The sequence below is a fragment of the Nicotiana sylvestris genome, chromosome 12, assembly GCF_000393655.2.
Source record: "Nicotiana sylvestris chromosome 12, ASM39365v2, whole genome shotgun sequence".
Classification (NCBI taxonomy): Eukaryota; Viridiplantae; Streptophyta; class Magnoliopsida; order Solanales; family Solanaceae; genus Nicotiana; species Nicotiana sylvestris.
The window spans coordinates 162,231,905-162,256,139 of NC_091068.1; the positions used below are offsets into that span (position 1 = coordinate 162,231,905).

The 24,235-nt window shown below is 43.2% G+C and overlaps 1 protein-coding gene across 1 annotated transcript; it reads left to right on the forward strand.

Moving 5' to 3' along the window:
* Nucleotides 1-14,214: 14,214 nt before the first annotated feature.
* LOC138884030 (uncharacterized) lies at nt 14,215-15,947 on the forward strand. Its single transcript, XM_070164769.1, has 2 exons — nt 14,215-14,620; nt 15,937-15,947. Exons 1-2 carry the CDS (start codon nt 14,215-14,217, stop codon nt 15,945-15,947), a joined length of 417 nt encoding a protein of 138 aa, XP_070020870.1.
* The last annotated feature ends 8,288 nt before the right edge of the window (nt 15,948-24,235 follow it).

Sequence of the window (24,235 nt, forward strand, 5' to 3'; positions counted from 1 at the left end):
GCCGTGAGTTGAGAGATGAACCTGCTGATATAATTTAGTCTTCCCAATAGACTCATTACCTCCATTTTGTTCTTCGACGGTGGCAAATCTTGGATGGATTTGATCTTGGATGGGTCCAACTCAATACCCCGTCGACTGACGATGAATCCTAACAACTTTCTTGATGGAACCACGAAGGCGCATTTGGCCGGGTTGAGCTTAATATCATACCTTCGAAGTCTTTGAAAGAACTTCCTTAAGTCTGCTACATGGTCTTCCTGACGCCAAGACTTTATGATCACATCATCTACGTACACTTCAATTTCTTTGTGTATCATGTCGTGAAACACAGTAGTCATTGCTCTCATGTACGTTGCCCCAGCATTCTTCAATCCGAATGGCATTACCCGGTAGCAGTAAGTTCCCCATGGCGTAATGAAAGCCATCTTTTCCGCATCTTCTTCGTCCATTAAGATCTGATGATATCCTACATAACAGTCCACAAAGGATCCGATCTCGTGCCCAGCGTAGTTATCGATCAAGATATGGATGTTGGGCAATGGGAAATTATCCTTAGGACTTGCTTTGTTGAGATTGCGGTAGTCGACACATACCCTGATTTTTCCATCCTTCTTCGGCACTTGTACCACATTGTCCAACCAATCGGGATATCGAGTGACCCAAATAACTTTCGCATGCAGCTGCTTAGTCACTTCTTCTTTGATCTTCACACTCATATCCGTCTTAAACTTCCTCAGTTTTTTCTTGACCGGAGGGTATGCTGGGTCAGTGGGCAATTTGTGAACCACTAGATCGGTTCTTAATCCCGGCATATCATCATATGACCATGAAAAAACATCTTTGAACTCAATGAGGGTTTTGATTAATTCCTCCCTGACGCTTGGCTCAATGTGGATACTGATTTTGGTTTCTCTAACATTATCTGTATCCCCTAGATTTATAGCCTCGGTGTCATTCAGATTAGGCTTGGATTTCTCTTCAAATTGGCACAGTTCTCGATTTATTTCTTTGAAGGCTTCATCCTCATCATATTCAGACCTATCGTCATAACAGATCTCTTGTGTAATTAAATCAGAGTCAGATTGATTTATTAGACTAGGTAGAAGATCCGTTGTGCATGCCATGTCATTAGAACCAGTAAAAAGGGAACTGTTCAGAAAGAGGAAAGAACAAAACAAAATTAAAATGAGACAAGAAAAGAGAATTTTATTAAAAATGCGGGATAACAGGGTTCACACTTTTACAAAATAAAATGAGATTTGGATTACACCCTGGAATAATCCGAAAAACAAGAAAGTAAAAATCAAAGCCTACTACCAGGACTCCCCTCGAGTAGGAAGAGGAGTAACCGTCCAATTGTTGGTTTTGGCCTCAGGCCCCACAAACTGTATGTATGCTCCGCTGGAACCCTCTCCAACTTCTACCATATTGACATCAGCGAACAGCCTTTCGAAGCTCTGATTCAAATCCCCGTCCATCCCAATCAATAGTCCGAGAATTTTTGGGACCGGTGACCCCTTGGCACTTGCTCTAATAAAGGATCTTGAGAGACGCGGAACGGGTTTGGGAAGAAACCAAACCCTCTTCTTCATTTTCCGCACTCGCTTTACATCTACCGCAGTCGGTTTGAACCCCAATCCAAAGGTCTCCAAATTCTTGGGCAAGGAGACAGGTTGGACAATCCCCTGAAGCTCAGCCCCCAGGCCTTTTCCTGGCACAAACCCATTACCCAGCATCTCTGAAACCATCATGACCGTTGCGGAAGCTACCTTGGGGTGTTGAATGATTTCACCCTCGGGAATCTTGTTTGCAGACACTGTATCGAAAATCTGGTAAACCCAGGGACCTTTGTCATCATTGGTTTCTATGAAGGGCACAATGGCGCCTCCCATGGTGCATGCAGTGTCTTTCCCGTGCAGCACGACATCTTGTCTATCCCATTCGAACTTGACCATTTGATGCAAGGTGGATGGTACCGCTTTAGCCGCGTGGATCCATGGTCGTCCCAACAGAAGGTTATAAGATACCGCGACATCTAATACCTGGAACTCCATGGTAAACTGGACCGGACCGATGGTCAACTCAAGTATAATATCCCCCACGGTGGCTGTTCCACTTCTGTCAAATCCTCGGACGCAAATGTTGTTCTTGTGGATTCTACCATGGTCGATCTTCAACTGGTTCAGGGTGAATAACGGACAAATATTGGCACTTGAGCCGTTATCCACCAATGCCCGAGTAACTGCCGAATCTTCACATTTGACAGTCAAGTAGAGAGCTTTATTATGTTCCGTGCCTTCCACTGGCAGATCATCATCAGAGAATGTTACCCTGTTTACCTCAAAAAATTTGTTGGCAATCGTTTCAAGGTGGTTTACTGAAATTTCATTGGGCACATGAGCTTCATTTAGTATCTTCATCAGGGCCCGGCGATGTTCATCCGAATGGATCAGTAATGATAACAACGAGATCTGGGCCGGTGTTTTCTTCAACTGTTCGACCACGGAGTAATCCTGCACTTTCATCTTTTTCAAGAATTCCCCAGCTTCTTCTTCTGACACAAGTTTCTTTGTTACGGCTGGGTTGAATCTTCTCAACTCTACTGGAGAAAAACACCGTCCTGATCGGGTCAGTCCCTGCACCTCACAACTATCCTCCTCCACTTGCTTTCCCTTGTACATTACCACTGCCTTTTCATACTTCCAAGGCACGACCTTGCTATCAATCATTGGCAATTGGACTACCGGCTTTATGGTGACCAATTCCCTACAGACCCCTTTCAACACAACTACGGGTGTGGATGATGTCCCTGATACTACCAATTTGGCTGGCTCTGGTTTCTTTGTTGTGGTGGACGGATTCTTCCCTAATATCACCACTGGCTTGACATCTTCCCCCTTCAACTGTACCCCCGGTCTCCCACCGGTCGATTCTTCTTTCGGAGCGGCCTGGATCATCATTACTGTCTGTGAGGGCTTCCTCGGCTCTCCTCCCTTATACACCAACTCGATCATGTGAGCTTCGTGGTGTGCTGGCAATGAGTTCTGGTTGATGTTGGGATCCTCCGGTGCCTGGACCTCAATCTTGTTAGCATCAATAAGATCTTGTATGTCCTGCCTCAACCTCCAACATTTTTCGGTATCATGCCCTAGCATTCCTAAGCAGTACTTGCAGCTTATTGATCGGTCCCAATTTGGGGGTGGTAGGTTTGGATCTCTAGGCTCGACAGGACTCACCAAACCTAGCCGCCTCAATTTGTGGAACACGGCGGTATAGGTCTCTCCTAACTCAGTAAAAGCTCTATGTCTCTGTATCCTGTCATTTCTAGCAGCTTGACTTCCTCGAAAGCCCGCCCCTGGAGGGTTCCTGTATGCTCTTGGTGGAGGATAGGCGTTTTGTGGTGGAGGGTATGTGTTTTGTGGTGGTGCATATGTGTTCTGGGGAGCCGGCGCGCGCCATTGTGGGCGAACCGGAGGCTGAGTGTATGTTTGGGCTTGGTGCACGGAGAAGTGTGGTTCTCGAGGTGGATAGTAGTGTTGTGGCAGGCTGTATGGATAATTTGGCCTGTGGGGTCTGGGTTGGTTGTAGTATGGTTTGCCGGACCTGGACCAACTCCTGCCTCAACCGTGGCGACTTCTTCTTTCTTCTTCCTTCCCAGCGCACCTCATGTGCCGCTCTGAATAGCCTGGGTCGTTGCCTTGAGCGCTGAGTAATTCAGGATTTTATCAGACCTCAGCCCCTCTTCTATTATAACCCCTATCTTTACTACTTCATTGAAGGATTTTCCAACCGTCGTCACCAAGTGACCAAAGTAAGTTGGATCCAGCGTTTGCAGGAAGTAGTCCACCATTTCTCCTTCTCTCATGGGTGGGTCAACCCTGGCTGCCTGTTCTCTCCAGCGGAAACCAAACTTACAAAAGCTTTCCCCAGGCTTCTTTCCGGTCCTCAATAATGTGAGACGGTCAGGGACTATCTCGAGATTGTATTGAAAGTGACCCGCGAAAGCCTGCGCTAGATCATCCCAAGTGTACCATCTGTTGGGATCTTGCCTAGTATACCATTCCAATGCCGATCCACTCAAGCTTTGACCAAAATAAGCTATTAGTAGCTCATCTTTGCCGCCTGCGACTCTCATTTTTTTGCAAAAACCCCGCAAATATGCCATAAGATCACCATGCCCTTCGTATAAGTCAAACTTAGGCATCTTGAACCCAGCCGGGAGTTGGACGTCCGGGAAAGGGCATAGATCCTTGTAGGCCACGCTGACCTGGTTGCCCAATCCATGCAGGCTCCTGAAGGATTGCTCCAGACTTTTGAACTTCCTCATTACCTCATCCTGCTCTGGCACCTTAGCCGGCTTTTCAATCTCCGCCGGGACCTCCAAGTGTGGATTATAGGTATGGGGTTCTGGTGCATTGAATGTGGGTTCAGGGGGATAGTACTACGCATCGTGGGCCTGAAACAATGGCTCACTGGTTGATCCTTGCAGTGTGGCTGGTGTGGGTCCCATAAAAGTGGGAACATTTGGTGGTGGGAAAGGTTGATGGGGTGGTGGAGCTTGGGAATCATATGGGCTTCTCTCATGATAATAGCGGTGATTCGGGAAGCTCGTTGAAGGGCCAGAGTGAGGGTAGTCCGGCACATGCCTTGGTGTAAGAACAGCGGGTGGTTCAAGGCTCTTTTGTACTTTAGCCAAAGCTAACTGCATCGCATTCATCTCCAATCCCATCATCTCTATCTTCTCCATCGCTTCTTTCAACAACTGGCTTACTGGCTTTTCTTCCTCGGTACTGTTTTCTGAAGTAGTCATGATTATTGGTACATGTCCCTTGGATCTGGTCTGATAAGGGTGTGTTGCCAGAATGCTTTAACGACTAACTGTCTGGTTATTTGGGAAAAACAACAAACTTGTTAGCGTTAGAGTTTAACAGATTCGGTAATAGCACGTTGGGGATGCAATGTTCCTAAGCAGTTAACTTTTTCTAACATGTTTTTGCTTCAAACGCATGCGTCATCCCGGCCTGCTTTGTTTGTGCCTTTAAAGTGTTTTGGGAAACCCCCGTTTTCTCTCCATTATTCTCTTCTTTCTTTCTTTTTCCCTTCTCTCTTTTCCTTTTCCTTTCTTTCTCTCTCTATTTTTTTTCTTTCTTTTTTAGTGGCGGTCGAATCTTACGTGGATTGCCTATGTATCACGTCCCCGCGTGAATCAGACCGGGCGTAGTTCTGCCACAAAGTAAAGACGCAAAATTCTTCTTGGAATCATTCAATTTATCACCAAAATTTGCTATTACAAACTACTTATCTTAAACAAAGAACAACAATAGTACAGATTCCAAAACTCTTAACCTGACTCGATAAAAGAAACAAAAAACAACATATGGGAAGATAACGGACCCATAAAGTCAACAAACAAGACTCGAACTATGGATACATTAGGGATTTCAACTTAGGTGCTCGCGAGGCATTGTTCGGCCTTTCCGCGGGCTTTGGTGTGAGACCTCTTTGTAAGCCTTTCAACTCATTCATGATCCGGTGAACATAGCCCATGACGGAGGCGAGTAGGGTATCACGAGGCATTTGCTCACATGCCAAGCATCTCATGTAAATGTAGTGCCCAATCTCGTCAATCCTATCTCGGATGTTGTCCCTTTCCCTAAATAATTGCTCTATTCGCCGGTTTTTCAGTCCCAGTGCTTGAGCATTGTCGGCGAGTCGATCCTGGAACCTTTCCATTTGTTTTTCCATTCTGGTCATCACATCATAACAACGCCTTCTGTCAGCTTGGGCATCTCGGGCTTGTTTGAAGATCCGCTCCTGAAGAGTGGAGTTTGTTTTCCTTAATAGCCCGATGCTCATTTCAGAATCCCTTAGACTTGTTGCAGATGCTTCCTCCGGGCCATTGTACCTTTTGCCCATCTGACCCTCATTCTTGCTATGCAAGCTTCAGATCTCTCCAAGTCCTCTCGGCTTTTGCTGACCTGACTCCTCAGCTCTGCTATCAACCTCTCATTGGACCAATTTTTCTGTTGGTCACCGGCATTCTTTCTGTCTTGGCGGATTCGGGCTCTCAGGGCCTTGTTTTCTTGAGTCAGCTTGCTTTTCTCCCCTGTATCAGCATCAATCTGCAAGCTTTTTTTATATTTAAGCCCCTCAATTTGCTATTTTAGTTTGCCAATCTCGACCCGATATTCTTTCTCTTTGGCTAGCCAACCCCATTATGCTTGCGACGATTCTGCAAAGTCTTGGACGTGAGCTCTCTTAGTTGGTCTCTGGTGCTCAAGCTCTCTTCTGTACCATGTGAGGTATTTTGGCGACACTTCGCCCTTGGCTCAATCTTGTACACAAGTATCTACTTTCAGGGTTTGACATTCATTCCAGATTCTCCAAACGACTGCTTCAGGGAACTGCCCACCGAGCCCGATTTCGACCTACTGGCTACTGAGATCCTCTTCCTTTGGGACTATTTGACATCGCCCCAACTGTCTCAATGCTTTGTATGGCGCATAGGGCTGGATACTTTGGAGACCCATCAACAACAAATGAGATTCGGCGGCTGACATGTGTATGATCTCATCTATGGGTAGCCACCCAAATGCCCATTCTATCTGGTTTCCTGAGATGGAACGCAACAGAGTGACCCATTCAGCGACCCCTTCTGGCAGGCTGAACCCGTCGACCCTAGTGGAAAACTCTTCTATACAAGTCTTTTGTGATGACTCATATTTCAGAAATTGAGGGCGATGATATAGGTGCTCTATCATCCACATTTGTAGTAGTATATTACATCCCTCAAAGAAACCTCCTCCGGTTTTGCAAACAGTGAGAGCGCGGAAGATGTCTGCTATTATCATCGGTGCCAGAGTGCTATTGTCTTGTTTGAGCAAAGTGCTGACGACCCTAGCGATTTGTATGTTAATTTTCCCATCCTTTCTAGGGAATACCAGAAAACCCAGAAAGGCTACCATAAAAGCAATACACCTATGTCTTTCCCATTTCAGCAGGCTTTCCCCGCTGCAGATCTTGCTCTTGGGATTGTTGAACCCTCAAAGATGACCGTACCTGTCATAGAGGAATGCCAAACTACAAAACCCTTCTGATAACTCTGGGTTGTGTACAGTTCTGCGGATCTTTACGGTGTCTAGGAATCTGTGTACGGTCACGGTCCTTGGCGCAATAATATACTGTTCTCTCATACGGATTTTAGGACATTCGATGTACCCTGCCAGTTCCTCTAGTGTTGGTGTGAGCTCAAAGTCTGAGAAATGAAATACATTGTGTGCTGGGTCCCAAAATGAAATTAAAGCCCTTATAATGTCCCCTCGCGGATCGATGTCCAGTAATCCAACAAAGTTTCCTAAGTATGTCTTGACTGTATCCCGCCCTGATTCTTCCAAGTCGTTCCACCACATGCGTAAGCCCAAAGGGACTCTGTTTATAATGGCCCCAGATGAACTCTTACTCGTGCTCATTCTGCACATTTATTAAGGTGATTTAGACAAAAGCAAAAATTTTTATTTCGACTCCAAAACTATTTTTCCCGCTTTCTTTAATTTTGAGAAAAGAAAGACTGATTTTCCCAATACGGCCTTTCAGCTCTTCAGGGATGAAGATTTCAAGGCTGTGGGGTTTTAATCCGGCCAAAAGGTAAGAAAAATGGCCAAAGGCGGCCGTTTGTGCCAAGATAGCCTTCCGGCGTCCCTTTCGGGAACATTCGGCTATTTTCGCAAAAAATGGCATCACCCGACTCTTTTATGAAAGCAGCAATATTCTGTCATCATCATTTTTTTTTTCAAAAGAAAGAAGTTGGACCCGATAGGGGTTGCCTATGTATCTCACTTCCGGTGAGAATCAAACCGACGTAGTTCGGGTAAGAAAAAAATTAATTAAATCGCGAATCCAATTTTCTTTCTTCAAAATCAAAATTCTGGCAGAGTTCTCACATTGTTTGGACATTTGTTTTTACTTAAATGAGCAGCTCTCACTTTTTCTCAAAATTCCCATTTTCACCCACCGGTCAACATGCAAATTCGAAGCAAATTAAATGCGCCAATAAACAAGATGCATCAGGATGGTTTTTTTTTGTTCCAGGTTGCTTTTCCTAGACGGACCCAACCCCTATGTTGAGCCCCCTAAGTTAAATGCAACGTGATGCAAATAAATTTTTCCTACTAGGGATTCGGCATGAAGTCATGTTTTACTAAGTTTCAAACTGGGTTTTGTTCTAGACCTGGCTTTCCCGAGCGGACAACTTGAGTCGAGGAGGGGGCTACGTACCGGGGACCTGCGGGATCGTCCGGCTATGTAACTTATCCGAGCCTCTTTCTACTTGGGTATGACACTAGCAGAATAGGGAGTCTCAAACCAGTGAGCAGCATCCCCGAAGGTAAGAAGAGAAGGGTTCGGCACAGTTTATATATACAGTCAAATAATATCAAAGCGGTGACACATATCATTCGCATATGAAGCACCTATCTCATGATAATATCAGATAATAAACAAAGCCAAAATAACAATTATTCTAAGCTCGAATTTCCACCCTGAACCAGTGGTTCTGGGTTGGTATCCCCAGCAGAGTCGCCAGAGCTGTCACACCTCCTTTTTCTGCCCCCGCGAGGGGTTTGTTTAAATCGAAACGGGATTTGTTTGTTTATTTCAGAGTCGCCACTTGGGAGATTTAGGGTGTCCCAAGTCACCAGTTTAAACCCGAATCGAGGAAAAGAATGACTCTGTATTACAGTCCGCGAACCAGAAATCTGGATAAGGAATTCTGTTAACCCGGGAGAAGGTGTTAGGCATTCCCGAGTTCTGTGGTTCTAGCACGGTCGCTCAACTGTCATATTCGGCTTGGTTATCTGATTTATACAAATATGAACTTATGTGCAGATTTTGACTCTTTACCGCTTTCATTATTATTATTATTATTATCTTACAGGGGATTGCAACGTTGTGAAAATGTGTCTTGAACCGCGTCACAATCAATGTACCCGTGGTCGTCGACACACTTTGACTCCGTTGAGATTTGGATTTGGGTCACATAAATGTGCACCCGAGTTTAGGAAGATAACATTATTAAATACGTGCATAAGGATTCTAACGCATTGTTATTTTGAGAAAAAGCCGTAAAGTTCGCTATGCGACCTGTCTCGAAATCTAAGCATTTGAGATAACTGTCCGTTGAGGGCCTCGCAATTTGTGTATTCTTGTTTGTTGAGGCTCTTCTCATTCCTTATTTTTTAAAAGGAATTTGCAACGTCATGGAAATGCATCTCAAACCACGTCACAATCAATGTACCTGATTTTAAGAAAGTAAATTATTAAACGTACGTGCCTAACAGTGACTAACATGTTATTACTTTGGGGAAAAACCGTGAAATTTGCTAAACGGCCCGTCCCAGAATCTAAATATTTTTAATATATACATTTAACAAGGGCCCCGCAATTTTGTATTTTTATTCGGCGAGGCTCACCTCATTCTTATTTAAAAGGTCGTCCTAGAGTGGCTATGTCTTCTATTTTGTTTGTATCTAAAATAAATGAAAAGGTCCTACTTTATTTACATACTTATGAGTTATTATAGTTAAGTTTCGAACGTGATTTGTTGAAAGAGGAACGTGATACGGGCAATCCGTTTGGCAATTATGGGCCCAGGCCCAGCGCACACTATAGGGACTGGACCTGGGCCATTCCTTATCCGATAAGGGCATGTTAATTCATTCGACTCAGGCCCAACATTTATAAGGCTGAAATGGGAACCAGTGTTATTTTATTCTAACGGTATTGTTGCAATTTATAACGAGGCAGCCTACTAAATGAAGTGAGATCAACTAGAAATGGATAGTTCAGCACTTAACATGCATTAGAAGATATACTGACCATAAACACAGCTAAAATTCAAGACATTGCTTACTACACTATCACCCTTTTTATCTACCAGCATACATACACAGTATGACATTAGGTTGCCATACATGACGTCTAGTTATACATGATGACTACCTTCCTTATCCTAATAAAAGATATGAACTATTATACACAACTTAATGTTCAATATACAGACTATGTATGATTCAAAAAACAACTTCAACTCTTCCTTTTTTTGTATTCATGTTTCAACTTTCAGCTTACATTGACAGTGTATCAGTGGTGTACCTGGTGTAGAGAAAAGCAAGAGAAGAAAAGGGATGATCAGTGGAAGCAGTAGCATACACACAGCCACAACAGCAACAGAAAAACAGCAACACAAAGACAACAATCAGCAGCAACCACCCAGCAGTTAGATTTTTTGAAGCCCAACAAACCTAGCAGGAAAAAACCCAATAATAACTAGTAGGAAAAAAATAGCAGCAGATTTGAACCAAAATAGAGGTTCAGTGAACTTTCAGACAAACCCAAAATACACAGCTGAAACAGTGTTGTACCAGCAGGGAAACCAAAGAAAACTAAGCTGAAAAACCCAGCAGCGTACCCAACAAAGACAGACTAAACAAAGAAGGAAGACAGGTGCAGAAACACAGTGACTTCTACTTGTTATGTTCATAAATCCAGCACTCTTTTAACTCTCAACACTTAAAAATTGCCCAGCTTCTGATTTCTGATCTTCCTCCCCTCTTAAACTCTGATGTCTAACCTTAATTTCTGATTTTTCTAACCCCCGAACTCTTCCTTAAATGAGCCTATTTATAGGCAGAATGCAGGCAAGTCCCAGGCTGCCTTGAACCCTTCAGCCCTTTCCTGCCCATACCCCTTTAATTCCCATGCCTAGGTGTCTTTTATTGATCCCCACTATATTGTTCCCCATGCTTGTCCTATTTGTTTTAATCAAGAGTCATGGGTGTATTATAATACTCACTTAATTCCCATGCTTGTTGTTTTGTTCCCCATTGTCATTAGAATAAGTTTAATGAATGACCCCTAGGTAGACCCCAGCTTTAACAGCCTGTTAACATGTTACTAAACTTCCAAAATTACCCCTTAACCCTTGCATATTACTGTATTACCATAACCCTTAACAGTCAGTATATAAGCCCCTCTGAATTTAGTTAATAATCACTGACTACTGGCTAAACAGCTTGAATCTAACATTTATTTCAGGTTGATTTGTTAAATTTCTACAGCAATATTTAGTTCCTAGCCTAAGTTCAACTCAAAATCAGATCATAAAGGGGTGTGAATCAAACCAAATGAGTTGGTCATATTGGGAGCCAAACCTGACCAACTCAAAGTCAAAATGCAAACAGGCAACATCCAACAGGCTAAGATCAAGGCAGTAATGAATAGGCTTCTATGCAAACTATGAAGTTCACGGGGTTACTAAATGAATGAGCAGTCTAGTTCAAAGACAGAACTGAACATATTCCACAGGTTCATTACAAATTAGCATACAGATGCATGGCTGGCAAACATACATTAAGGACATTAATGAACTACTATCCTGTTTCCCCTAATTTTTAAACAGATTAATTGACAACACTTATTTAAACGACTATACAAGCTATAATAGACAACAAACAATCAATAAAACACTAAAACAAACTAAACACTATCTCAGGGTTCAAGGAATTGACAGAAAAATGAGAAGCAAACCAAACCAAACATGAAAGACAGACAGAATCTATAGGAGAACAAAAGAGAAGGGAAAATTACCTCAGGGATTCGAAATTAAAATTGACTCAAGCTCGAACTCGGACTCGACCATTTTTGGGGTCGAATGGACTTTAATCGAAGTGTTCTCAACTGAGAACACCTCCGTTAAAGTCTATTAGACCCCGATCCCTTTGTTGATTTGGACAGACCCCAATAAATCTGAGTTCTAGGGTTCTTGGGGCTCGAATTAGGGCTCGAGCCTTTCTGGTTAGATTCGAACGGAACCAAGGTCAGTCAGGGGGTGAGGAAGGTCAGGAGGTGTTGTGGTGTGAGTTTGGGGTCGGTGGGTGTAGATCTGGTTTTTGCTCGAATCTTCGATTGAAGATTCGAGAAGCTGCAGGGTGATTCGAGGTAAACGGTTAGTGAATTCGTGTTCAGGGTGGTTGGGTGCATCAGGGGTGTTGTTTTGGTAGCCATCGGAGTCCGGGTGGCCGGATTTATGGTGGGGGAATCCTAAGGCGGCTAGGGTTTGAGAGGGGGGGTTCTGGGACGAAGGTGAACAGTGTGTGAGGGGGGGTTTGGTTTGGGGTGTGGGGTGACGGATTGGCCTTATATATGGGGTGGGTGGTTTAATCCTGGCCGCTGGATCAATCAAGATCGATGGCCAGGATTAGGGGAGCTTACCAATACGGTGTCGTTTGGTTAAGTGAGGGGTCAGTTCGAATCCAGGCAACGGGTCGGGTTCGGGGAATGGGTAAGGGAGATGAGATCCTGGCCGTTGGATTGACTTAATCCAACGGCTCCGATTAAAAGGAGCAAAACGGCGTCGTTTGAGGCGTCAGGAAGCTTGACCAAATTGGATCGGGTATGGGGTTGCTTTGGGCCTGGATTTGGGTCCACCTAGGGTGGACCAATCCCGATTTTCCTTCATTTCTCACCCATTTTCCTTCTTCTTATAATTATCAAAAATTAAACAAAAATCCTAAATAATCTATACAATCAAAAATTACACATATATTGTTTAAAACCTATAATTAAAACTAAGATCACACAATGACAAGAAATATGCGTGCATATATTTTTTTGTGATTTTCTTTTAACCAAATTATGGTTAATTAATTCGTAAATGCACCACTAATTCCTAAATGCATGCAACATGTATTTTTGTATTTTTTAACTATAGCAAGGCGAGCATTTACGGACAAAACAATTATTAAAATGTCACACAAATCTTCAAAATTGTACCCGAAGGTAACTTGTTTTATTTCTTTTCCAATTTCTTTTGGAGTAGTTTCTGTGAAGCAAAAATCACGTGCTCACAGTTGTATGCAAGCATTCGAGCTTCTCAAGCTAAAGTTGACTTCTACCCCCATCATTATCGTACCTAATTGGAGCTTGCCTTTCGAGCTCATGTGTGATGCTAGTGATGTTGCGGTCGAGGATGTTTTGGGCCAAAGGATCAACAAGATGTTTCATCCGGTGTACTACGCAAGCAAGACCATGAATGAGGCTCAAATGAACTACACAGTCACCGAGAAATAATTGTTGGCTATTGTATTTGCTATGGAAAAGTTCTGACCCAACCTTATGGGGGCCAAAGTTATAGTGCACACCGATCATGCTGCCCTTAGGTATTTGATGACCAAGAAAGACTCCAAGGCGAGATTGATGAGATGGGTGTTACTTCTTCAAGAGTTTGTTCTAGAAATTGTTGACCGGAAAGGTAGTGAGAATCAAGTGGCGGACCACTTGTCCCGTTTGGAGGAGGAGGGGAGGCCTTGTGACGGCCTTGAGATAAATGATTCATTTTCCGACGAACAACTCCTTGCGGTGTCAATGAAGGATATGCCATGGTTTGCCGATGTTGCCAATTACCTTATGACCGGAATAATCCCGTGTGAGCTCTCTTCTAACCAAAGGAAGAAGCTCAAGCGAGATAATTTGGATTTCTATTGGGATGAGCCATACTTGTTCAAGATTTGCACAGATGGTATGATTCGTAGATATGTCCCGGAGGAAGAACAATTGAGTATCTTAGAGGCTTGTCATTCTTCACCCTATGGTGGACATCATGGTGGGGTGAGGACCACCTTGAAAGTTCTTAGTTGTGGATTCTATTGGCCCAACTTGTTCAAAGATGCGGGCAATTTGGTGAAGAGGTGTGATGAGTGCCAAAGAGTGGGCAAAATTTCAAAAAGAGATGAGATGCCTCTCAATACGATTCTAGAAGTGGATATCTTTGATGTTTGGGGCATCAATTTCATGGGTCCTTTTGTTAGCTCTTGTGGGAATACCTACATTCTCGTGGTGATTGATTATGTCTCAAAATGGTTTGAAGCTGTGGCTTTGCCTAATAATGAAGCCCGGAGTGTTGTTGCATTTCATAAAAAGAGCATCTTCACAAGGTTTGGCACTTCTCGTGCGATAATTAGTGATGGGGGGTCTTACTTTTGCAACAAGGCTTTCGATACATTGCTTTCCAAGTACGGTGTCAATCATAAGGTTTCTTACCCCCTATCATCCTCAAGCTAGTGGTTAAGTGGAAGCCTCCAATAAAGAAATTAAGAGCATCTTGTCAAAAACTGTCAATGCTAATAGGACCGATTGGTCGAAAAGGTTGGATGACGCTCTATGGGCTTATCGGACGGCTTACAAAACTCCGATGGTATGTCTCCGTATCGGTTGGTGTTTGTAAAAGCTTGTAATCTTCCGGTCGAGTTAGAGCATAAAGCCATGTGGGCTTTAAGGAAGTTGAATTTGGAATGGGATGTTGCGGCAAATCTTCGTGTTGAACAACTCAATGAGCTTGATGAGTTTAGATTCCATGCCTACTCAAGTTCATCCTTGTATAAGGACAAATTGAAGCACCTTCACGATAAATATGCTCGGGGTAATGAGTTCAAAGTTGGAGATATGGTGCTCTTGTTTAATTCCCGGTTACGTCTGTTTTCGGGTAAGCTCAAGGCAAAGTGGAGTGGGCCATTTGAAGTTGTGTTTGTGACCCCATTTGGTGCTCTTGATCTAAGGAACAAAAATGGTGAAGTTTTCAGAGTTAATGGGCACCGGGTCAAGCATTATCTTGGAAAATTTGATGACAGCCACGTGGTGGCACTTCTTCATCTAAAGTGATGTGCTGGTAACATACTTCGTACCGCGACGTTAAATCAGGCGCTTCTTGGGAGGCAACACATGTCTTTTTATTCTTGTTTTCTTTGATTTTCTTTGTAGTGTAGGGCTGATTTTTGAGCTAATTGGTTGTGAGATGTTGCAGGGATTGTGTTGATACAGTGCAAAAGATTTTGGAAAAATTGAACAGCCTCTGAAGTCACCAGTGCGGCTGCATTGCACTTTATGCGGTCCGCACTGGTGAAGACCAAGTAAGGTACTCTATGAAGTTTGTCACCGCGGCCGCATCCCATTTAGTGCAGACCGCGGTGGACCTCCGCGGCCGCGGTCTGTTTTGTGCGGACTGCGGAGGTTGCCTTCTCAAGCTTCGTCTGAACAAATCCAGCACGGTCTGCGGTCCATTTTGTGCGGCCGTGCTGGTAGGTGAGGGTGGGTCCCATGTGCTTTTCTATAAATAGACCTTAGAAGTCACCGGTTACCCTTTTCGAAAAATTGATTCTCAAAGACCTAAACATCACTGTTCATCTTCCCTCTTCTTCGTACTAGCTTGTTTGCTTTGTGTTTCTTCACTTCTTCTCAATATCTGGTAACAATTCAACTACTTATTGTTATTTTAATTATTTAATTTCATTTTATGTCATTTTCTATTAACTGTGTAGGCTTCTTTACCCCCGTAATTCTTCAATTTTGATGTTAGTTTAGTTTAACACTTAAGTTTTGTGTGCTTGAGGAGTATTATTAACTGGATAAATTGAGTAGGGACAAAGTTAGGTGAAAGTTTGAACAAAAATGCAAGACCAAGAACCCTAACTCAGTGCCTTGATCAAGCACCCACCGCGGACCGCGATCGTTTTTGTGCGATCCGTGGTGCTTCGACGCGGTCCGCGGTACCACTTTGTGCTGACCACGGTGAGGATTTTTCAGGAGTTGACCTCTTTCCCAACACGACCGCATTGCATTCTGTGCGGTTCGCGCTGCTACTTTGTGTGGGCCGTGGTGGTTGGATTCAGAGAGGTGGTGTTATAGACCTTGCCTCAGCGCGGACCGCGGTCACCTTTATACGGTTCGTGGTGCCCCTAGTACGACTGCACTTTTTTTTGTGCGGGCCGCGGTGCACTGTTTCTGCAACATGTTCTGCAACTTGTGGCTTCTGTTCTGCAATTCATTTTCCACAACTGATTCACTGCCTGTGCTGATACTAACAAAGCTAGATGTTTGTGCTTGCAGATAATGGTTAAACAACGAGGCAAAGGCTCAAAACAACCTGGCTGAGGTGATTCTTACCGAGGAGGGAAGCAAAGGATGGTAAAACTCACTCCCCAGGATAGAAAAAACATAAAGGACATGAGGAAAGCAATCAAAGCGGCTGACAGAGCCATTGACAACTCGGGGAGTGAGTACGAGCCCTCCCGGGAGATCTCTTCAGATTCAGTCCCACTATACATCCCGTATCTGGAGAAAGCCATACATAGAGGCACTCCTCCCTCTTCCCCCGATGCTCAATCTTCAATCAAAATTTCTTCTGGGTCGTCTGAGGGCTCAGTGGCAGGTAGTGGGTATGAATACTCTACCTCTCCCACAACGTCAATATCTAGAGAGAGTGCTAGGGGTGATGAGGGAGATGGGGAGTTACCTGGGGGTGGTGTGCCTTAGGTTGGGGGTGTTGACCGGACGAGAAATCCCACTGTTTGGGAATATAGATTCGTCAGCTAGGTGGTGTTCCACAAGTTTAGGGAATGGTGGCCGACACGAAAGTTGATTCTTGAAAGAAGATTCATTGACAAAGACCTTCTACCCCTACACCCCAATGTACATAGGCAGTTTCAAGCTCGAATGGGGTGGGAGCACTTCTAAGATAATTGTGTGAAGGTGAATGAGCACATGGTCAAGGAATTTTATAGCAATGTGGCCCACATCTTGAAGGGCACTAAAGTGACCAAAGTGCAAAACAAAAATGTGGTATTTATCGGGAAAGCACTAAATGAATACCTGAGGTTCAATGAAGAAGATGAGCCCCTTTACAATGAGAAGTTGGCAATGGGCGAGGAGGTTCGTCCATGGTTAGCTTCATACCTGGCAATCCCGGGTACGGTTCTAGAGTGGTTGCAAGCAGGGGCCAAAATACTTCGGAGAACCTTTAACTTTGAGGCTAGAGGGTGGTTGACTTTTGTGTGCAGTCGGCTCGACCCCACTACCCATGATCAGACTATTCCACTTGCCCAGGCTGTTCTTGTTGCATCTATTATGGCGGGATACCCTATCAACGTGGGCAATGTGATGTTCCACGTCATTTCTACAGTGGGGGTTGAGCATGACCGGAACTACCCTTTTCCCAGCACCCTCACTATGTATTTCTAGGACCTGGAGGTGGAGAAGAGACATTTTGACATCAAGGTCAAACCCGTGGCTCCGTTTTTGTGGTATAGTTTGAAGGGGTCAGACAACCCCAAGGACAAGAATTACAAGCTGCCTACTTCTGTCCCAACTGGCCAGTCTGAAGAGCCGGTTGCGGTAAATACCTCCACTGAGCCTGCCTCCACAGTTGCTGACATGCCTCCCGGACCTACCACTACTGCTGGTCCCTCTACTTCAGCTGGTCCGGGGATTCCATCTTCCCAGGCCCATCCTATCACAGCCCTCCAGCTGAGCCAGACACTTCATAGCTTGAACAACTGGATGGCAACTGCTTCGTCCAAGTTGTCAACATTGACTTCCACCATTGTGGCTCAATCGGCACCACAACCATTGCAGGTACCCCAGTCTATCGAGGATTCACTTAAGGAGATTCTTGCCAACCAGCAAAAGATCCTTGATTCTCAGGCTGCCTTGGCTAAGGCAGTGGATTTACATGGCAAGGCACTAAAGGAGTTTGCCAGGGAGCACAAGAAGCTGCGAAAAACACGGGCTTCCAAGGAATCTGTGAAGGAGCTTAGAGCGGATGTGGACAGACTGAAGGCAGACCAGCTGCCTTTAGATTTGCTATTTGAGGATCCAGCTCCATCAGCAGTACCAGCAGCAGAGCCACAGCAGGAGCAGACATAGAGGCTTCCTAAGAAGAAGAAGCTCCCCAGTGCAGATGGGGCGATCATCCAGTTGGCGGACCCACCGGAGGCTTCCTCTAGTCAGCCACAGGATGTTCCAGATATTCATCCCGTCCAGGTCCAAGACCTAGTCCCAGCAGCTGAGCAGTAGGAGACCGGGAACCAGTCTGAGGTTTTCGTGCATACAGAAGACCTGGGGACCACTGATGATCCCATGCAGACGGACACAGCTTAGGGAGTTCCCATATCCTTTCCGTATATGTTTTTTGGTGCTTATTTGTTTAGTTGGCATTGGTGACAATGTCAACTTTTATTTGAGGGGGTGCGCCCTACATTTTTGGATGACTGTATATATTGTTACATTTTATATCCTTTTGATTTTCATCTTTGGTTTGTATATAATTTTATGTTTTGTTACTTTTATTGCACTTTTTATCTTTCATTTAGTTTGTATATAAAGTTATATTATTGTATATATTCATCCCTCGTTGTATAATCAAATCCCCTATTGTACATATTCATTCTATTTTCTATTTTCATAATTTTTTTCCGTTTTTAGCTTCTTAGATAGGCTCGTAGCTTTTTGTTTCGTTTTTGGCGCTTCAATAAGCCTTTGGTTTTCTTAAATGCCACTGTTCTTTCCAAAGGTGGAATATTGTGTGAACCGGATGGCTCTTCCCGATGATGGATGACGTGACAACCTTTTTAAGAGTTTGAGTCCATTTTTATTTTTATTTTTGGTAGCTTATAGTTAAGGGTACCTCAAGCAAAGCTTCACTTGGGCCTAACACATTTGCCTTTGATCCCATGATCAAAGACAAGTTGTTGTGTTTAGGATGGTGAAAGTCGTGACCTTGAGACTCTTGTGTTGACCAAACAATCATCATGTGGTCTTTCGGGACTATTGTGGGCTCAATCATGTCTAAGGTTGTTTTGGGCCCCCGACTCTATGTCTTTAGCAATCCTTGAGCTTGTGTGGTGAGAAATTGAATTGTGAGTCCAAGTTCCAAGCCAATGGTCTAGAACTTGCCCTGAATGTCTATTGAGGCAAAATCTTGAGTGAAATTTGGCTTGAGAAGTGATTATAGGCTCTCCTTGATCCAAATGATAGTTGAACAACTCAATATCCCACCAATGATATAATCCCTAGTTAACCCTTTTGAGCCTTAAACCTTTTTCTTTCAAGAACCAATTCTATAAGCTTATATCCGTTCTAAAATATACCCTCTTTTGGCACCCGATCTTCCCTTGAGCAATGACAAAAGTCTAAGTTTGGGGGGGAGAGGCGAGAGAGGGAACAAAGTGGTAAAAGGTACTAAAGCAAAGAAAGCCCAATGTGAAAAGGAATAAAAAGGGATTCAAGAAAAAAAAGAAGAGAAAAAGGTGTGGAAAAAGTTGAAAAAGGAGAAACGCTTTGAAGTGCAATAAAAAGAGTGACATTAATACTCTAAAAGGTTTGAGAGAGATGAGTGAATTCCCATTAACCTCAGTTTGTGCACTAATACTCTAAAAGGTGAGGTTTGCTTAGAGAGAGTTGAAGATGTGTGAGTTTGGGTTCCATAATGACCAAAGTAATTGAGAGAGTTTTTTGATGTAATGAGTCAACTCTTGATGCTCTTGTGTCACACTTGATCCATAGTTTTTCAAAGTTTAAATGTTGTTAATAATTCATTCGTATTGAGGGCAATTGTTAGTCCCAATTGATGTTTGTTAAGGTTACTTTTGGATAGTTGGAAATACTTGGATTTTCCATTAAGGGGTGTGTCTTATTTTATTTGCTTGAGGACAAGCAAAGGCTTAAGTTTGGGGGAGTTGATAAGTAGGGATTTTAATGAGTTTCATGCTCCTTCTTGCCTATTCTTTGATTATAAATCGTTACAAAATAGTCCCAAAAGGCTCATAAGTTGTGCTTGATTGCAGGTTTGATCGACAAAGTGACGAAATGTCAAAGATCGGCTCAAAAGGAGTGAAACCTGCTCAAGTATCAAAGGCAAAGTAAACTAAGGGAAAACAAGCCTAGTGTGGACCGCACAAAATGGAATGCGGCCGCACTAGGTGATTCAGAGAGATGGCAAGATCAGGATTCAAGAAACGCAGCCGCAGTCCATACTGCGCGGCCCGCGGTGAAGGTTTCGCGGCCGCACTGCCTTTTTGTGCAGTTCGTGGAAGAGAGATGACAAAAACTAGGCTTAGGCAACGCGGCCGCATTACACATTGTGTGGTCCGCGGTGAAGGTTCTGCGACCACACTACCTTTTTGTGCGGTCCTCGGAAGAGATATTTAGAGAGAGGCAAAATTCCAATGCGGTCCGCAGTCATGGTTGTGCGGACCGCGACAGCTGCCTCCGCGGCCGCGGTCCATTCTATGCGATCCGCGGAACCCAAGTCAGAGAGCCCAGAATTGAAGTCCAAGAGCCTAGGTGGCCGCGGTCCATTTTATGCGGCCCGCGCTGACCCCGTAGGGGTATTTTTGTCCAATTTTTTCAGCCTAGTATAAATAGAACATTTTACCATTTTTAGGTCATCAGATATATCCAGAACTTAGCTGCGCTCGTGGGAACTTGATCTGTAGCCATTTCTTGGCATCTTAGCTTCAAATTAACGATAGATTCTTGTATTTTAATTTAGCATTTAATTAATATGTCTTGTTCTTCATCTATTTCTCTATTTTCCCTTTTAAGTATGAGTAGCTAAACCCATTAGCTAGGGTTGTGGCTCAATCCTAGTGTGGGTAATTGATGGGTGTTGTCATCTATTGTTAGATTGACTATGGGTGTTTGTTATTTGAATCAGTTTTATGATTTAATCTATGAATTGGTGGTTGCAAACAGTGATTTGTGCTAAGTTGACTTGGCTCTTCTTGAGAAAGAGAGCCTAAGTCCAGAACATATACAAGGGACCCTGTGTGATAGACTGAAGCCACTATTGGTACAAGGCAAATTTTTTATAAAGCAGGCATACTTCATGTTGATGCCTCAGTACCAGAAAGTTGAGTGGAAGAGCATAATCATGCAAACAAACATCCACCCCAGATACAGATTTATAACATGGTTGGCTGCACATGAAAGATTAGCTACTGTGGAAAGACTAAGTAAGATGGGAATACAGGTGCCACAAGATTGTGTCTTCTGCAAAGCAGTCACAGAAACACTGCACCATCTCTTCTTTGAATGCCCAGTCACAAATAGAGTATGGGCAAGGTTATTACTATGGCTTAACATGAAGAGAAGCATAAAGGGATGGAAAGAAGAACTCAATTGGGCAAGCAATATGTCTAGGAAAAAGACAGGGAAAGCAGTAATCACCAGTTATGTGTTTGCGATGCTGGTATACAGTATATGGAGAGAGAGAAACATGATAAGATTTCAGCAGAGTAATTTTGAGGAGAAAAGATTATGCAGAGAAATAGTACTACATGTACACACATGAGGTAGAGGGCAACCAAAATGGCATTAGACACTACAGAGGCTTGTTAGTTTTGCTTGAGTTTCATGTAATTGTCTGTATAATTGGTTGTAATTAGAAGGTCAGTAGTAGTTTGCCTAGTTGGTTAGATAGTAATGCAATTGTAACTAGGATGAGCATAGTTGAGTATAGATTGTAGCTGGTCAGCAGTTACATGGCTTTGTACAGTTATACTTTGATTAATACAATATGAGTTAATAAAAAAAAAGAGCCTAAGTATCCAAAATTGACCCAACAAGGAATCGAGATGGACTCAAGAGAATTAATAGTCCCAATTAAAGGGTTAAAGCTCAAGAGAGTAATTACCCAACTTGAACCCTAGTTGCTTGAACTAATTTGCCTACCCATTTGGTCTCGAGAGAGTCAATTGAGAAAAATCACTCTCTCTACCGAGAGGTGTGAGAGTGGGTAAAATTGTGCAACAGTTATAGCATAATCCCCAAGTATGTCAATCAAACCTTAAAAACATCTACCCGTCAATTAGCCACCTAGGTAATGTCACGACCCTAGTGCCCTTCTTCCCATTAGATACAACTTAGCAATTATCTCATAGCATAATCTAGTTTCAATTAATAGTTTGATAATAGTAGTTTATAATTTAAAACCCAAAAATGTATGGAAGTGACATTTGGAACAAATACACACTTCTAGCCTAGATAGATACTCGACTCCATTCCTAGCTCCCTGTGGAAATCGATCCCGACCCTCATATCGGGTAAAAGCTATTGCGACCCTCTATTCCTACTTTTTAGTAGTGTGGAGTTGGAAGCGATCACACACCCAACTATGCCTTATAAAAAGGACAAAGCAGCCGTTGCATATATAATCCGAGTATTTAGCCCAGAGCCAAATCCACAGGGAATTAACCTACCAATTACTCTTGTTAGACTCACTAAATTCTTCTTAATCAACTTCCCAGATATTTTGAATAACAATTGGATATGTTTTTACTAACTACACTTGAATAACATTAAGTAAACTAAAAACTAACTATGATTGAGTTGTAAACAAATAAGAGAAGGATCTAAGGTTGTAATTTCCCCTATTGATGGAATCCCTTCCTGTTATATTTCGCATAGAATTGCCTAATCGTCTCTATCGATCATGAGCACTCTTAACATAATAAATCTCTCTCTCGAGTAATTACGACAATTTACTATACGCACTCTCCCGAGTTACGCTAGCTGACTTTTATTACGGCTCACTTTAGACCGCACCCAAGGTTTCGTTATCCCTAATCCCACCTTTAAACCCTCGGTTATTGATTCCTCATATACTTTGGGAGTGGTGTTGTTCAAAAATTACCTAAATATGCACTCTCTCCCGAGTAATACATACTAAATAAGCACAGCTAATTGAGGATCCTATCAATTAACTACAACAAGAACGTAGTTGAATAAATAGAGATTAAACCGGGCAAACTATATTAACATAACATGAAGTTCATCTTTCACTAGGTTCCATCAAAACCCTAGACTAAATATTTAGCTACTCATAATCGTATTCATACTAACAATAGCAAAATTCATCATAAATGGTAAATACAAAAGGAAGAAAGGAAGTACTCAATGTCGAATTATCCTCCTTGCCTTCAACTAAGCTGTAAAAACCTTGATAATATCCCTTTGGGCGAGCTACACCTCTTATAGGTTAAGTGGAATTACCCCCAAACTTCCAAATTTACCCCTGAATTATATGTTCCGAACTGGACTAGCGCGGCTGCGCTCGTGCCCACGCTAATGGCCGAGCATATAGCATAGTATTCTATCTCGAGTTTTTAGACTAGTGCGGTCGCACTAATGGCCGCGCTAAGCTGGGTCATCATTTTATCTCTTCTTTCACGCGTACTCAGCTCCGAGGGGCTTCCCTTGCTTTAATTTAGCTCCAAACACTGTCCTAAGTTCTCATAAGCGCCACTCGTTCCTGCAAAACATGAAACTCACAATTAGAGCCAATTTATCACCATTTAACTATCCTAGAACAGTGAAGCATAGTCAAGTTGGGGCAAAAACAGTCGCCAAATTACATGAATCTAGCCTATTATCAGTTAACGACAGGCTGGAGGTTTGGATACATACCCTTGAGTCTAAGGGTTTCAAGTTGAGCAGGACTAAGATAAAATACATGGAGTGCAAGTTCAACATCGAGTCGATGGAAGTAAACATGGACTTGTGGCTTGGATCAGAGGTCATCCCCAAGAAAAGTAGTTTTAAGTACCTTGGGTCGATTATCCATGGGGACAGAGAAATCTGTGAGGACGTCACACACCTTATAAGGGTGGGGTGGATAAAATGGAGGTTAGTATCAGGAGTCATGTGTGACAAGAAAGTGCCATCATTACGCAAAGGTAAGTTTATAGAGCTGTGATTAGACCCGCCATTTTGTATGAAGCAGAGTGTTGGCCAGTTAAGAACTCTCATATCCAGAAGATGAAAGTAGAAGAAATGAGGATGTTGAGGTGGAGCATACTAGAAATGAGGATGATTCGATCTCGGGGCTCATAACCAACCTATGAACAATGGTCTGTCTCGTCTAGTTGGTCCCTTCTTGGAATCAAGAGTTGTCAGTACTAAAAAGGCCCTGACATTACCTTTGGAAAATATAGGAGGACAGCTCGCCGAGCCTATGGTGGACGTCGGTTGGGTTGTCGACAATTATGACCATTCAAAGGCATTTTTCCATTAGCTAGAGTAGGAAGGGGGTTGCCGTTGATAAATTATTATATATTTAAGATAATTAAGGCATTAGGAATTTGGGTGATCACGCGTTTCACTTGGTATTTATTAGGATTAGGATTGAGAAAAATTACTGCTTATTTCAGAAAGCCGATGCTTTTATCGTCAACAGAGAGAGACACTCGATAAAGGAAGTCGGCTTTGGAAAAAAATCATTCCTTTGTCGGGTGCTAGTCAAAGTAGTAAAAAAGGGCAAGTGGGCAAGTATCGAGTAGGAGCAATGTTGGGCTTTGTGGTCATTAATGGGAACAAATGAAGAGGAGCAAAGCACTCTCCGCACCCGATT

Coding starts and splice junctions, on each gene's coding strand:
- LOC138884030 (XM_070164769.1), top strand. CDS start 14,215: ATGGGCTTATCGGACGGCTTACAAAACTCCGATGGTATGTCTCCGTAT.